This window comes from Manis javanica, chromosome 15, assembly GCF_040802235.1.
Source record: "Manis javanica isolate MJ-LG chromosome 15, MJ_LKY, whole genome shotgun sequence".
Taxonomy (NCBI): domain Eukaryota; kingdom Metazoa; phylum Chordata; class Mammalia; order Pholidota; family Manidae; genus Manis; species Manis javanica.
The window spans coordinates 88,600,868-88,614,150 of record NC_133170.1 but is presented as its reverse complement, the minus strand read 5'-3'; the positions used below and the strand labels follow the sequence as shown (position 1 = coordinate 88,614,150).

The window sequence follows — 13,283 nt, the reverse complement described above, 5'->3', positions numbered from 1 at the left end:
ATTTCACCAATAAATCTTTTAATTTCTAAAGTTCTAAGACCTTTAATTTTTAGACATACTAAGCATGTTTACATTAAAATCTATCATAACATCAATATTTGCAGTCCTCATGATCTGATTTTGTGACGTTTTTGCTTAACCCTTGCTAATTGTAGTTTATTTCTTCATGTGTTTAATTCCAAACTCAAGTCTCTTCTAACTCTGTGTGTGGACATCTTCTGAGGCTTGTCTCTAGCATATTTTTCGAGAAGGGATTTGCATTTACTTTTGCCGAGACCCAGGGCATGGGATGTCCAGCCCAAACATTCCACACTAATGTTCAGCTGTGTTTATCAAGGCCCCTGAGAGTGTGGAGTCTCGGGGTGTACGTGCAGGCTTGCAGTTAGCGGAGGTCATTCCAACACCCCCCAAAACAACAGGGTAGCCACAATAATTTTAGAGTCAAGAATACTTGGAAGCTTTCTGTCACACACTTGCTGGTGGCTTGAGTCTGTCCTCCCACAGTGTCCCCACTGAATCCCGACTTGCCCTGACCACACAGGCAGCCTTATTTCTCCACACCACAGAGCAGCGGTGGGTGTGAGCAGTGGTGGCAGGAGTTGGGGGGGGGTGCGGGAGGAGTTCTTGTCAGGATGGGCAAGTCTTTCTGTGAAGAATCAGATACATATTTTAAATTTGCAGCCCACATGGCCTCACCTCCACCTTTTGTGTGCAGAGCAGCCAACAGGCATATGCAAGCGAGTGGATGCAGGCACGGGTCAAGGGACTTTATCTGTGGCTTGTGCACTGACTGTCTTATAGTGTTCACGCGTCACGCTTCAGCCACTTAGAAATGTAAAAAATGACTCCTAGCTTGTGGGCTCTGCAAACATGGTGCTGGGCTGGGCCTGTCCTGTGGACTCTGTTGCCGATTCCTTGTGGGGAGTGCTGGTAATTCGATGGTGGTGGTGCTGAAGTGGTGGCGTTGGTAAAGGCAGACACGGAGATATTGCTGGGGAAGAGCCTCCTCCCACAACATGAGCCAAATGAAACTGGCACAACCTCTTCAGGCCGTCATGGCCCCGGTGTCACAGCCTTTCTTCTGCATTTCTCCGACCGTTAACGAACCAGATCTAAAGTCCCTGTGGACTCTCCCCCAGAGGTGCTGTGACGAGACCTTGTTTGCCAGCAGAAGTTCGGGTCGCAGGACGTCCCAGTCCACCAGAAGTGATAAGTTTGGTGATGCAGCATCTTGCCACAGTTATGTGCCATTTAAAAGTTAAATAACAATAACCGATCTGGTCCTGAATGCTTCATTAACTGTCTCCCCTGCCAAATCACAGACTTTTCTGTGTGTTCGTGCTAAAAGCAAACTTTAATTGTTTTAATGAGGATTTGCAAGCGGCTCTTTTTTCTCAACACGTGAGCCTGGGCGGAAACATAGATCATTTGCTTAGCAGGAGGGAAGAGCTGCTGTTTATCACAGATGTCTAAACAGTGTTGGGGTTTAGGGAAGACCCAGAGCCCAGTGCCCTCATAATGCTTTGCTTAACTGAGCTGTTTGAGAGGGATTAAAACTGCTCAGAGCAATTCATTCCTGCCACACATCCCAAGTGTCCTGGCTCAGCTCATCTGCTAATTAGTTTAATTTTCCATCAGTTGCATAAACAGTTTGCTCTATTCTGTTTCTACTTGAAGATGCTGCCCGAACGGTTGTTTTATATGTTAAATGCGCCTGTTACTGCTAAAATTCCTACCATATAAGGTTCTCAGCAGCCGCCGAGGTCCAGACCCTAGATGCTGCTCTGCAGAGCTCCGTCTGCTGCCCACCGAACAGCCCAGCTGTGCAGATCTTTAAGTCTTCCTGTGGGAAGGGTGCGTGTAAGGGATGGGGGGTGGGAGGCAAGGCGGCAGAGACACAGATGTTTAAATAGCTAGAATGTTCACAGGCTCGGAAAAAAGGAAAATTAATATGAGACGGTTTCGGGTGCTTCCGCTTGTTTATGTCTTTGTGTGGAAATAATTATACTTACAATACAGTTTCCCAAAACTTTCATTTGATTTTTTCCTAGTTACTTCCTCAGAGCATAGCATCTATGGGAAAGATGTAACCTGTAATGTATAATCGCCATTTCTCCATGGCTAGGTCCACGTATAATTCCGTCATACGCATTATACATGTAATTCCTGGTGGGACATACTGGGATTCTTTAAAAGTGGTGTATGTCGTAGGGGCTGGATGCAGGCAGAACACAAAACTGCTCAGATCCTGCTGTGAGTCAGGGAAGTGGAGGCTTTGGCCTTTGGCTCTGGCACAGGCTGCCTTATTCTGGCCTGAAACTGCAGCAAGCCTCTGCGCCTGCCGCGTGGCTGAGCGCTGTGCTTCCCAGGGAGGAGCAGGCACGCGTGCCGCACTCTCTCCCACCAGCAGGTGTGTCCCAGGCTTCTCCTCCCTCCAGAGGTGCAGACTGAGCATCTGTGTGGCTCTGTTGGTGTTTAAGACAATTTTACTCTCATTGCGTGCTTGCCAGAGAATGAATGTGCTGTTTTATGGACCATTCAGTGAGCGAGCTGGGGTGATAGCGGTCCAGTCTGACACAGCAGCTCATGAGCACCCCTCCGCCACAGGCCACTCACCCACGCAGGGGACTATTACTCAGCCATAAAGAGGGATGACATACTCATGTCCATGACATCACGGATAAGGGCTTTGCAGAGAACATTCTGCTCCGTGAAAGAAGCTAGCCATAAAGTGTATGTACTGTATGATTCCTTTAGCGTGCAATGTCCAGGATAATCAACTCCACAGAGACAGAAGGTAGGTGAACGGATGCCAGGGGCTGTGGAAGGAACGGGGAGTGGCTGCTGGTGGGTATGAAAGGATGAAGGTGTTCTGTATTGGCCAAACACGATCAAGCACCTCAGTTCTAGGACTCATCAGAATCCCAAGGACGGCTGAGCTGGTTTCTGGCCTAGAGGAGCTGCAGACCAGCTGAGGCCAAGCCCTGTGCAGTGGATGGTAGTGGAGCCTGCCGGGTTGTGTCTCAGAGCCCTGACCTGGACATGCCCTGTGGGGGGAGATGTTTGAACAAAGGCCACTGACAGGTCAGCAGGCAGCCGGGGGAGAGCAGAGCCAGACAGAACCAGATGTGCTCAGCACACACAGAGGCCGGTTCAGAGGAAAGGAGACTCTGGGTGTCCTGAGCTGGGTGCGTGGGGTCCAGGGAGTGGAGGATCAGGGGCAGCCTCCAGCCTTGGGGCCGAGTCTGAGGCCTGGAGTGCGGATGGCGGGCCCCCAGGAGCCTTTCAGGACACAGTCAGTCAGGCATTTTCCGGACCCTCACCCAACGGCCCTGTGGGGGAGTGTGGTAGTCAAGACTGTAGACTCAACTAGCGCTGTTCATAATTCTGTGCAAAAGTGATTCAACGTGAATATATCCGGAAGATTTTTCATAAGCATTTCTTCTGTCAGTGTCTTTCGAAAAATTAAAAGTAGCAACATGGAAACACACGGCCATGAACCACAGTCGCCCCTCTAGGCTGGTGGCAGTGTAGCTGGGCCACTGCATGTTGGGGCTCCAGGGGCTCTGCCTGGCCCTGAGGGTCCCGCCTGGCCCTGGGGACCCCACCTGGCTCTGGGGACCCCAGGGGTTCTGCTTTGGAGAAGCTTGTTCTGACCATCAGCTGAGGACGGCTTTACTGGGTGGCTTGAATCTGAGGGGCTTCTCTGAGCAAAAAGAGCAGAAATGGAGCCTGGATGGCTCGGGGGTAGGGCAGGAATGGCATTGAGAATGACCTTGGAGCTCAGGAGGCTGAAGGGATGAGCTGTGTCCAGGTGACTTTGAAACTAGGTTTAATGGCCACAGAAGCTCCAAGAATCAAATGCCAAATAAGCCAAAAAACAACACAGAACTGGGCAGGGGGCACCGAGAGCCCTCCAGTCAGCCCTTCTCCCGCCTCTCCCGCCCTGGCCTCCTTCACCGTTACCTGCGAGGCTGTTTTCTCTTCCCCGATGGCTGCTCTGCCTCAGAGGATGCTCATGACTCTTTTCCACAGATCACAGAATGCTCCAGTCAGCCCCCGTCCCTCTGGCCTCAGTAGCAGTAAGAGCCGGGGCAGCTGTCACTGCCACCTCCCAGGGCTCTGCCCGCAGATCCCTAAGCCCCGGGCTCCGTGCATCAGCTGCAGGTGACACTCAGATCAAAGCATTTTTCTATTTTTCATGCTCTGTTTCTTTTAAAGGATGGCCCACTGTGCTTATGCACTCTTGCGTCCCTTCTGGTGCAGCCTTGACATCTGCAATTATTTCTTTGTTAATTCTACCTCTTCCCTGGGTTCTGTTCACATCTCTTTCCAGCCTCAGATGGTATTGCTTCTGATTTCACCCAATTCTGATTTATGCTCTTCTCTCACAATTCTATCATTTTCTCAAGTCCCTTTAGCTCATTTTGAAATATTAGATTTCAGATTCATATTGGCGTGATGGTTTCTGGTACATTTGCGGTCTCACTATTTATTAGAGTGGTTTATGTAATCGATTTCTTTTTCATAGATTAAACTTTCACTGTAAGGAACTCATCTTTCTATCTCCAGCAAGCACCAAGCATTGTGTCTTGCAATGATAAGTGATTGGGAAATCTATATTTTATTGAACTGAAACCTAGCCTATCGTGATCGATGTGAGATTTTTACTACCTTGTGGAAAAGCTCTATCTAATCCCATAAAACCCTAAGACTCACGGGCCGCGAGGTGCAAACCACAAGAGCAGACAGGCACCTTAGAGCTGCTCTCACTCAACTGCTTTGTCAGTGACCCCACTTTCATGAGCTGCTTGCCCGGAATCACGCAGACATGTGGCAGCTTAACTGGACTGATCCTTGGTTTCCTGACTCTTAGGTTATCACTCTTTATACCATGACAGTCTCAAAGTAAAGGAAAACACGTTTCCTAGACTATCTAAAATGTGCACAGGTGCTGTGTACCTACTTTTGTCTTTCTCTTCCTTTCACAGTCCCCGTGCGTTTCCTTAGCCACCCAGTACTCACCCCAGCTTGTGGGCGGCAGGGTTCTCCCATCAGCAGTGCCAAGAGTGAGCCCTGGGAAGGAGACGACCGTGTGCAGGGACACAGAGCTGCCCTCCCTCCCCTGTGCTCCCCGCCTGTCCCTCCAGCAGAGCAGCGGGTGACGCACACCAGCGGCCTCCTCTGCTGGGCTCATGCCCCAGGCTCAGGGTCCCCCAGAGATGACGCTGGGAGCCGAGACGGTTTTGTCAATAGAAGACAGCACCCTAGACACAGCAGGGGCTGCTGGACATGAAAGGTTCAGGGGAGAGGCTCTCCTCTTTGCTGGCTCTGCATATCATGGAGTGAGAAAAAGATACAAAATAAATAGACTACTATTTGTCATAGAATATGCTGGTTATATTCTGTGATTGTTTCTCTGTCATAAAGAGCCTTGGGAGAACAGCACAGCCATCAGCTAAGACTGCAGAAAGGAGGGGACTGGTGGGGTCCCCCAGCAGGCAGCACCACTGACAGCTTCTCCCCTATTTTACCTCTGAGCGGCTGAACTCAGGCAGGAACGTGAGGCTGGAGGTGGTGGAAGTGAATGCAGAGGGAGGGACCGAGCTCACAGGAAGTATGAGCTTAAGGACGTCATGTATGACGGCCAGTCTGTGATAAAAGAGATACTGAAGGACACTGCAGGGACAGACACAGAGCCCACCTACTCCGGCCCCTTTCCCACGTGCAACATAGCTGACAACCTCAATGCTGAAAAAAATTCACTTCAAGAAGAAAGATCTTAAAGAATGCCAACTGTTTGATATATTTACTTGAATGCTTTAAAAAAGGTAGTAAATTCTCCATTACAAAATGGACCCCTAACCTATATGAACAATCAATCCAAAACTTGGCCTGTCTACACAGCAGTGCCTCGAACTTAATGTGTAGAATAGCTACTGTGACCACGCTGAAGGGGGTGCTGAGGATCCTGTGTCTCTCACAGCCTCGGGGGGCACTCAGGGGGAGGCCCCGGAGGGAGGCTGAGAGGCCTGAGCTGTGCCGGCCTCAAGACTCCGTGAAGTCAGATTCAGGGGAGACCACCGAGGAGGGATTATCCCCACCATGTAGCACCTGAACATGTTATTTCCACAGAAGGCCATTGAGGACCTGCTGCCCACCAGGTTCTGGGAAGGGAAAGGCTACTGGGTTCTTTCGTCTCAGGGGCTCCAGGGCCGGGGCTGATGGTGACATTAGTAGCTGTCCTGCTGCCAGGGCTAGATGCCATAGGAGCCGTGAGCAAAACCACAGCTGAGAGCTGAGAACATACCAGCAAAGGGGAGGCTGCTGTTGCTGGGCAAGGGCACGCAGTTCCTCTGAGGAGCTGGAATTTGAACAAACGCTACCAAATGTCTTCTTAAGACACATACAGCCAATCTGGATGGAAGAGGCCGAGTCTAAGGAGCTGAACTGGGCTTTGGGGTTATTCTGGTCCTGGTAGTACATCCTGCAGACCCCCAACCGTATGAGGGGGCCAGGCTTTGACATTAACCCTGCGGCTTCCCGGCGGAAGGTGGAAGACTAGAGAAATCAAGGGTTTGGGCCAGAAGCAGCTCATAAGCATATTGTGCAGGTCTGGAAGGTCATTGGCCACAGTGCTTTTCAGACAGTGCGGGCCTCGCACGCGGCAGGTGAGCAAAAGGTCCTGTTCACACAGTTCGGTTAGTGGTTCTCGTTCTCAGACCGTGACTGGGCCTCTGTGCTCCACGCTTCCGAGTGCCACGTGAGCGGACACAGAGGTCTGTTTCCTCATTGCTCTTAAATCGGACACAGTGTCACATTAATAACGCCACCACCTCAGGGCACAGACTGCAGCTGACTGGTCATTCTCAACTCTATTAAGATGTTATTTTCCAATTCCTCACAAAGGGGTCCTTGCTGTCTCACCTCTTTGGTCAATCTGAAGTCTTAGACTCCCGTAGCTACCACCAAATAAGGCAGTTTTAATGCAAGAAAATTCTTAAATATCTTTGGATGCCAGGGCTTCCAAAGTCCCAGAGAGGAAATGTCTTCCTACATAATAGTTAAGTTACTTGCAAAGGGGAACAGTCTGAGGAAATTCATTCTTTATCTCCAAAAATCTCAATTTTGGGTATCTTCTCTTCTTTTTTTCTTTAACATTTGAAACCGTACTCGGACATGACCCAGGGAGAAACAGTTTGGAGGACTTAATTGTATACAAAAGTGCACATGTTGCTTCAAGCTGAACGCCCTCAGGCAGGGGAATAGCAGCTACCTGATGCCTGGGACCAGCTCGAAGGCCGGCAGGCGTGTGTGTGTGTGTGTGTGTGTGTGTGTGTGTGTGTGCAGCTAATTCCAATGGAGAGTTCTAGAATGTGCGTGTGTCGCGGCCGGCGGGTTTTGCCCACATACAGCCCTGATGGCGTGGGTCCTCCTGCCCCTTATTTCTAAGTCTGCGTGGGAGCCTGTTCAGCCCTCTCCGCCCGGGGCGTGTTTCCTGCTGGGCGTGCGGGGCGGCGTGGGGCGTTGTCCCCGGGCTCAGGCCCCCGGCAGCCCGGTCACTGCGGAGCCGGGTGGCTGGGGTCCCCACAACCCTCCCGGGAGGCGGGGACTCAGAGACGCGAGGCCGGTGCGGCCCTGGACCCGGCAGGCGGGCAGGTGGGGGTGCGGCTCCGGGCGGCGGGCCCTCCCGCAGGTGCCTCCCCGTCTCACCCCTGTTCCCTCCTCCTCCCCCAGGAGACATGGGCCCCGGGGGGCCGGCGTGACCCCGGCGCCGCCCGCACGAGGCCCCGCAGCATGGACGGCGCCCGGGAGCCACGGAGCGCCGCGGCGCGCGGGCAGAGGAACGGGCTCATCAACACGCGAAGCGCGCCGGCCGAGGGCAGGGACGGGCCGGTGCCCGTGCGCCCGGCGCCTCAGCACCCCAGCTGCCGCAGGGCGGTCACCGCCCCGGGCGCCCCGGACACCCCGCGCAGCCCCCCGCGCGGCCCGGCGCGCCAGCCGCTGGACCCCGGGGCCCTCCCGCGGGCCGCCGAGCCGCACTTCGGCGCCAACATCCTCTTCTTCTCGGAGGCCGTGCTGCGCCCCTGGGCCGACGGCGCGGCCGACTGCTGCGAGACCACCTTCATCGAGGGCCGGTCGCCTGCCAAGGACGGCCTGGAGCGCCCCGAGGGCAGGTTCCTGGACCTCTCGGCCGACGACATCAAGATCCACACGCTCTCCTACGACGTGGACGATGACGAGGAGTTCCAGGAGCTGGAGGTCAGAGGCCTGTTCGCACGCGCCTTCAGGAACGGGGCGTGGGACGTGGCGGGACCCGTGGGTGCCTGGCAGGAGCCGGGGAGCAAACCGGTCAGCAGATCCCAGCGCCCGAGGCGGTCCTGGCGGCCCGTGGCTGCTGAGTGCTGGCGGGAGACCGACACGTGGAGGGAGACTAGACGGGGAGAGCGGGGCGAGGCCCCGGGCCCAGCGGGGGTTCCCTGGGGGTCATGGCCTGGGAAGGGGGCTGCAGGCGGATTGAAGGGTCGCCAGCACCGGCAGGTCCGCTGGGGGTCCCAGCAAGACCCCACCCACAGGAGAAGGGGGCCATTGGTAAAGCGAGCGAGGTGAGGGGGCGCATGGTGGGGAAACGTGTGGGGGATCATCCGGGAAAGCGAGCGAGGTGAGGGCGTAGTGTGAGGGCCACGAGAGCTGCCCCCCAGCAGGTGAGGCTCCCAGCAAAGCAAACCCCGGGCCTCCTGCCTGCAAAATGCAGAGAAAGAAGAAAACAAGAGGGGGCAGATTGGGGTTGTCAGACCCACACCCATGGGCCCTAGCGGGCTGAAGGGCCACGGAAATCGTCAGGAACTGATAGACTGAGGGGATCAGCGGTGTCAGGCCTGGAGGGGCAGCGGGGAGGTGCGGGTTCAACCAGAAGGGAGATGCAGGGATGGGAAAATAACAGGTGACGTGGACAGAGCTGTGAAACCCAGTGATGGGGGCCGAGGGCAGTCACTGGAGTGGGCGGGCAGGAGCAGACAGACCCTCACACCTCTGAGGATGCCCACCAAGAGGAGGAGAAGAGGCGAGCTCCGGCCGAACGAAGATGTGGGAAGGTGGGGGGCGCTTTGGCCTCTGTTCGAAGGCCTCTGTTCAGTGTCCGCAGTTTCCCAGGGTCTGTTCTTACTGACCTGCATGAGGTTTGGGAAACAGGCCACACGATCAATGCAGCCTCAGGGTGACGCTGGAGGTAGAGGGCGGAATACCCAGTGTGCTCTGCGAGTCCCCGAAGGAGGGGATGGGATCACACTCACGGGGGCGGTCAGGAGTCACTGCAGAGGAGGCGCCCTGCCCCGCTTCCTGAGGGCGAGAACTGTCAGCAGGAGGGTTCAGGGAGGCGGCTGTGGAGCTCCAGACCAAGGGACGTTGTGAGCAGGTGAGGAGCAGAGGCGTCCTCCTCCGTCTGCAAGGCCCAGTACCTGGTCAGATGGCTCAGACCTAAGGCTCATGGTGGGGCAGGGCAGACAGGGCCAAGAGGAAGGGGGCCCCCCTCACCAAAGGCCTTACCAGCCATCTAAGGGAGACTGGGTATTAGGTGGGGTCACAACTCCAGAGGCCTGTGAGGCAGGAGGGGCAATAACAGCTTCAAGAAGGAGCCCTGGGCGGGTGAGCCCCCCAGCAGCGTCTGCCTCAGCTCCCAGGGAGTAGCAGGGCTGCACCACAACACAGGCCACTCTGCTTTGTAACCAACAGCTCCCGCAGGGGTGCAGAGAACCCGGCGGGGTTTCAGAAGGGGGGCTGGGGTCAGGGCTGGGCGGTCAGAAGCTGCAGATTGGGCAGGGTGCAGGGGCTAGGGACTGGGGCTGGCACCAGGGCCCAAGGGGCCTGTCCCATGAGGTGATATCAGAAGTGAAGAAGGACCTGAGGAGGGGAGCTTGCCTGTGTTGGTAGTGACGGCAAGGAGGGGTCAGGACCCTTCTGTGCTGAGATGGTCCCGAGCCCCCAGGCAGGTTTTCAGGTTCGTTACGAATTCTTGGAAAATTATCTCCAATGTATAAGGTCCAGCCTCAGCAGAAAGTTTGGGATAGTAACTAGACTGAAAATGTAAAAGGAATTCCTACATGTCTCCACCAGCCCTTTGCACTCGTGTGGGCTCCATTCACACACACACACACACACACACATGTGCATTATATCCATACACTCTCTCCTTGTCTGTGAATAAATGCCCTGTGCCGGGGGGTGGAGATGACCGGTGCTTAGCATGTCTTCAGGTCCTCAGCTAATGCCCATCCTGTGGCCGTGCAATGAGCCAGACTCAGAAGGATTGTATTCCTCTTTCTTTAAGACTTGCATGGACTTCCGCCTGAGTGTGTAAGTAAACACAGATGTGATTTAAATACCACTTTTTTCATAGTATGTCTTAACCTACATTTTTGGCAATCAGTTACTGAATCCATTTTATCATGACAATTTTCACACAATTTCTTCAGCTGGTAGATATGGTATCTGGAACTCTGCAAAGGTCCAAAAGCCACTCAGAAACCATCTTGTCAATCAAATGGTAGGACGTGAGTGGCTGGGGCGACGGGCTTTTCTACCTGGTCGGCCAGGTAGTGCAGGTGCTGGGGGAGTGAGCTGTGTGCCCCAGGTGTGCTCCTCAACCCGGGCAACAGTGGTGGGGGCCCGTCAGAAGCAGTTCCCTTAATGATACAGCAGCTGGTATCTTTAGCCATAATCCCAGTACCTACTGGTTAATAATTCTCTAGTGGCCTCTGGTTATAGCAATAAGATGGGCATGTTGGCATTTACACCCCAGGCAGAAAGGGTACAGATGCCCAAGGACATCCACGGGACAAGTCATCTAAGCGTCTGGCAACTTCTTAGGCACTAGTGAGACTTTTGGGTTGGCATCCAATGAGCACACCTGGGCCCGGAAACGGCTCTGAGGGGAGGAAATCCAAGACACAGCGTGGCTGGCGTTGCTCCCCCAGTGCCGTTAGTCCACCCGCGAGGGGCCGGGGGGCCATCCAACGTGCTTCATTTGGTCCTGCAGGATGTCTGTGAAAACAGGGATCTCAGCAACGTTCTTGGTGTTGTTTTCTGCTTTTCTGTAAACGAAGAAAAACTAATGACTAGGTGGGAGTGTCAGGCATGCAGTAATCATCCTAAGGTTTATTCTTTTTCTATTCCATGGACTAATAAAGGGGCATGTATCAATGAGCGTTTGCTGCATAACAACTCACCCCAGAACCTAATGGCTTAAAATCACACGGTTTATTGAGCTTGTGATTCTCAGAGTCAGCACTTCAGTGGGTCTCGGCTGGACGGCGCTGCTCTGCGGTCTTCCCTGCGTTCTCTCAGCATCTGTGCTTGGCTGTCACTCGGCGAGACGCCACGCTCAGCAATGTTGGCTGACCCTTGGCTGGGGTGACAGAGGGGATGAGACCTCGTGTGGGCCATCTCGCCACGTGGCGGAGATTCCAGGAGCAGCAACAGACTGGGGGTCGGAGCTGCAGCCAGACATGTGGACTGTCCAGCGTTTGTTTTAAGACCATCCAGTGACAAGAGCGATAGCGGTCATGATTACATTGTTACCGAGACAAAAGGCGTCATGAATTTTGATCCGGAGCTCTTCGCACAAGGCGGTTCTACTTCAGACAAAAGGAAAAACAGTGATTTTAGCTTTGGGGATCTTCTGTAGCTTCACTCATTCTTCACACAATAGCAAATCCATATGGTTTCCTGAAAATTGCCATGTTCAGAAAGCTGCTGCCTGGGTTCCTGTCTGCACGGCCACCTGCCTCGTCTCTGTCCCCCCGACCCTCCCCCTGGGCAGCTGCGCCCTGGCACTTATACTGGAGATGCCCCTCATGCAGAGGGGTCCACTCACCTGGCACAGGTTTCTCCGAGAGCGTACGGAGCGCTGAGGTTGCCTGTCAGGTGCAGCACTGGCGTTCACGTGAATGGGCTCTGCAGCTAATTTCAAGAAGCTTTATGGGAAGGCCTCCAAAATTATGGTCTGCCCTGCACTGCCTAAAAGTGCGATCGCTGGTCACAGTGGAGAGTCGGATCTGGCTCGCTCTGCAGCGGGGCAGAGATCTCGGGGGGCCTCAGGGGTTCTGGGGACATAGGGAAGGCTGCACACCGTTGGGTGTAGCTATACCTAGTGTGACCACACAGGCCTCCCTCAGGGTGGAGACAGGACTGGGCCGGGCACCCCCTGCCTGGTTTCTGACCACTGTGTGTCCTGTCTTCAGACCTCGGTGAAGCTGTTCCAGCAGCACAGACACTCAGAGGCCCCTGGTGCCAGCAGACAGCCATCTAGGAAATAAAAACTCTGACGGAAAGCCACGAAATGAAGTCGATACAGTCTGCGGCTCCAGACGCCTCACAGCCCTCGGCTGTCAGAGACGCTGCTCCAATGTGGACAGCCAGTCATTCCCCATTTATGTGGACAGCGGGGGCCCCCAGGGTCCTTGAGGCCACAGAACGTCACCATGCAGAAACAGAGCCCAAGAGGGATGAGCCTTCTCCTCACCAGAGGAAGAAGGAGAGGAAAATACACGCTTACGGGGCACCTGTCTGTACCTGCCCACCCCGCACGTGAGGAGACAGACGGCCAAGGTCACACGGGCGGCTGAGCAGGCAGCTCCGGGAGCTGAGATGCACGACTTCACACTCTCACCCCGATGCTCATGCTCTCCTTCCTTCATTAGAAAAAAATGTGTTTCCACGAGCTGCTATTTCAGAGCCCGCAGGTGAGCAGCAGCGTTCAGAGCTGGGGTGGCGACAGCCCTGATCATCCGCGGCTCTCCGGGACCCCTGAGTCTGCCAGCCGTCAAACCCTGAAGCCTGTCGGGAGAGGCTGGATGTCAGAACGGCCACGTAGCACTGAGCTGCCTCGTGAAGAAATATGAGCAAGTGGGGGGCAGGCAGACGCTGGAGAGAACACCGAAGCTGCGCGGGACGACAGCAGGCACAGAGCCGGTACAGGGAACAGGTGATTCGGAAAATACTAGACAAAACCTCAAAAGTTATCTTCAGTGTCCCTTGAGAGGATGGGGCCACTGATTGAGGGGTGCTCTGGCCCCGGAGCAGGGGGGCCTCAGGTGCTCAGAGTCTGTGATGCAGGATACTGAGGTCAACGCCCCTAATCACGTGTATCAGGTACCCTTTTATCACAGCTTTGTTGAACAGTTTTCTTTTTAATAAAAAATGTTTGCTCAATTTTGTCAAATGCTTTTTCTATGTCTACTTAGATTATCATGTATGGGTTTTTTGGGTTGTTTTTTTGTCCTTTA

At 54.2% G+C, this 13,283-nt stretch overlaps 1 protein-coding gene across 4 annotated transcripts in view; it reads left to right on the top strand.

Moving 5' to 3' along the window:
• SYNDIG1 (synapse differentiation inducing 1) overlaps positions 1-13,283 on the top strand; it is a 106,225-nt gene that overhangs the window by 38,699 nt on the left and 54,243 nt on the right. For all 4 annotated transcript variants that reach the window (XM_037001871.2, XM_037001870.2, XM_037001869.2 and 1 more), the window contains exon 2: positions 7,738-8,262. In XM_037001871.2, the coding sequence (XP_036857766.2) occupies positions 7,738-8,262 (525 nt within the window). The remainder of the gene's footprint in view (positions 1-7,737; positions 8,263-13,283) is intronic.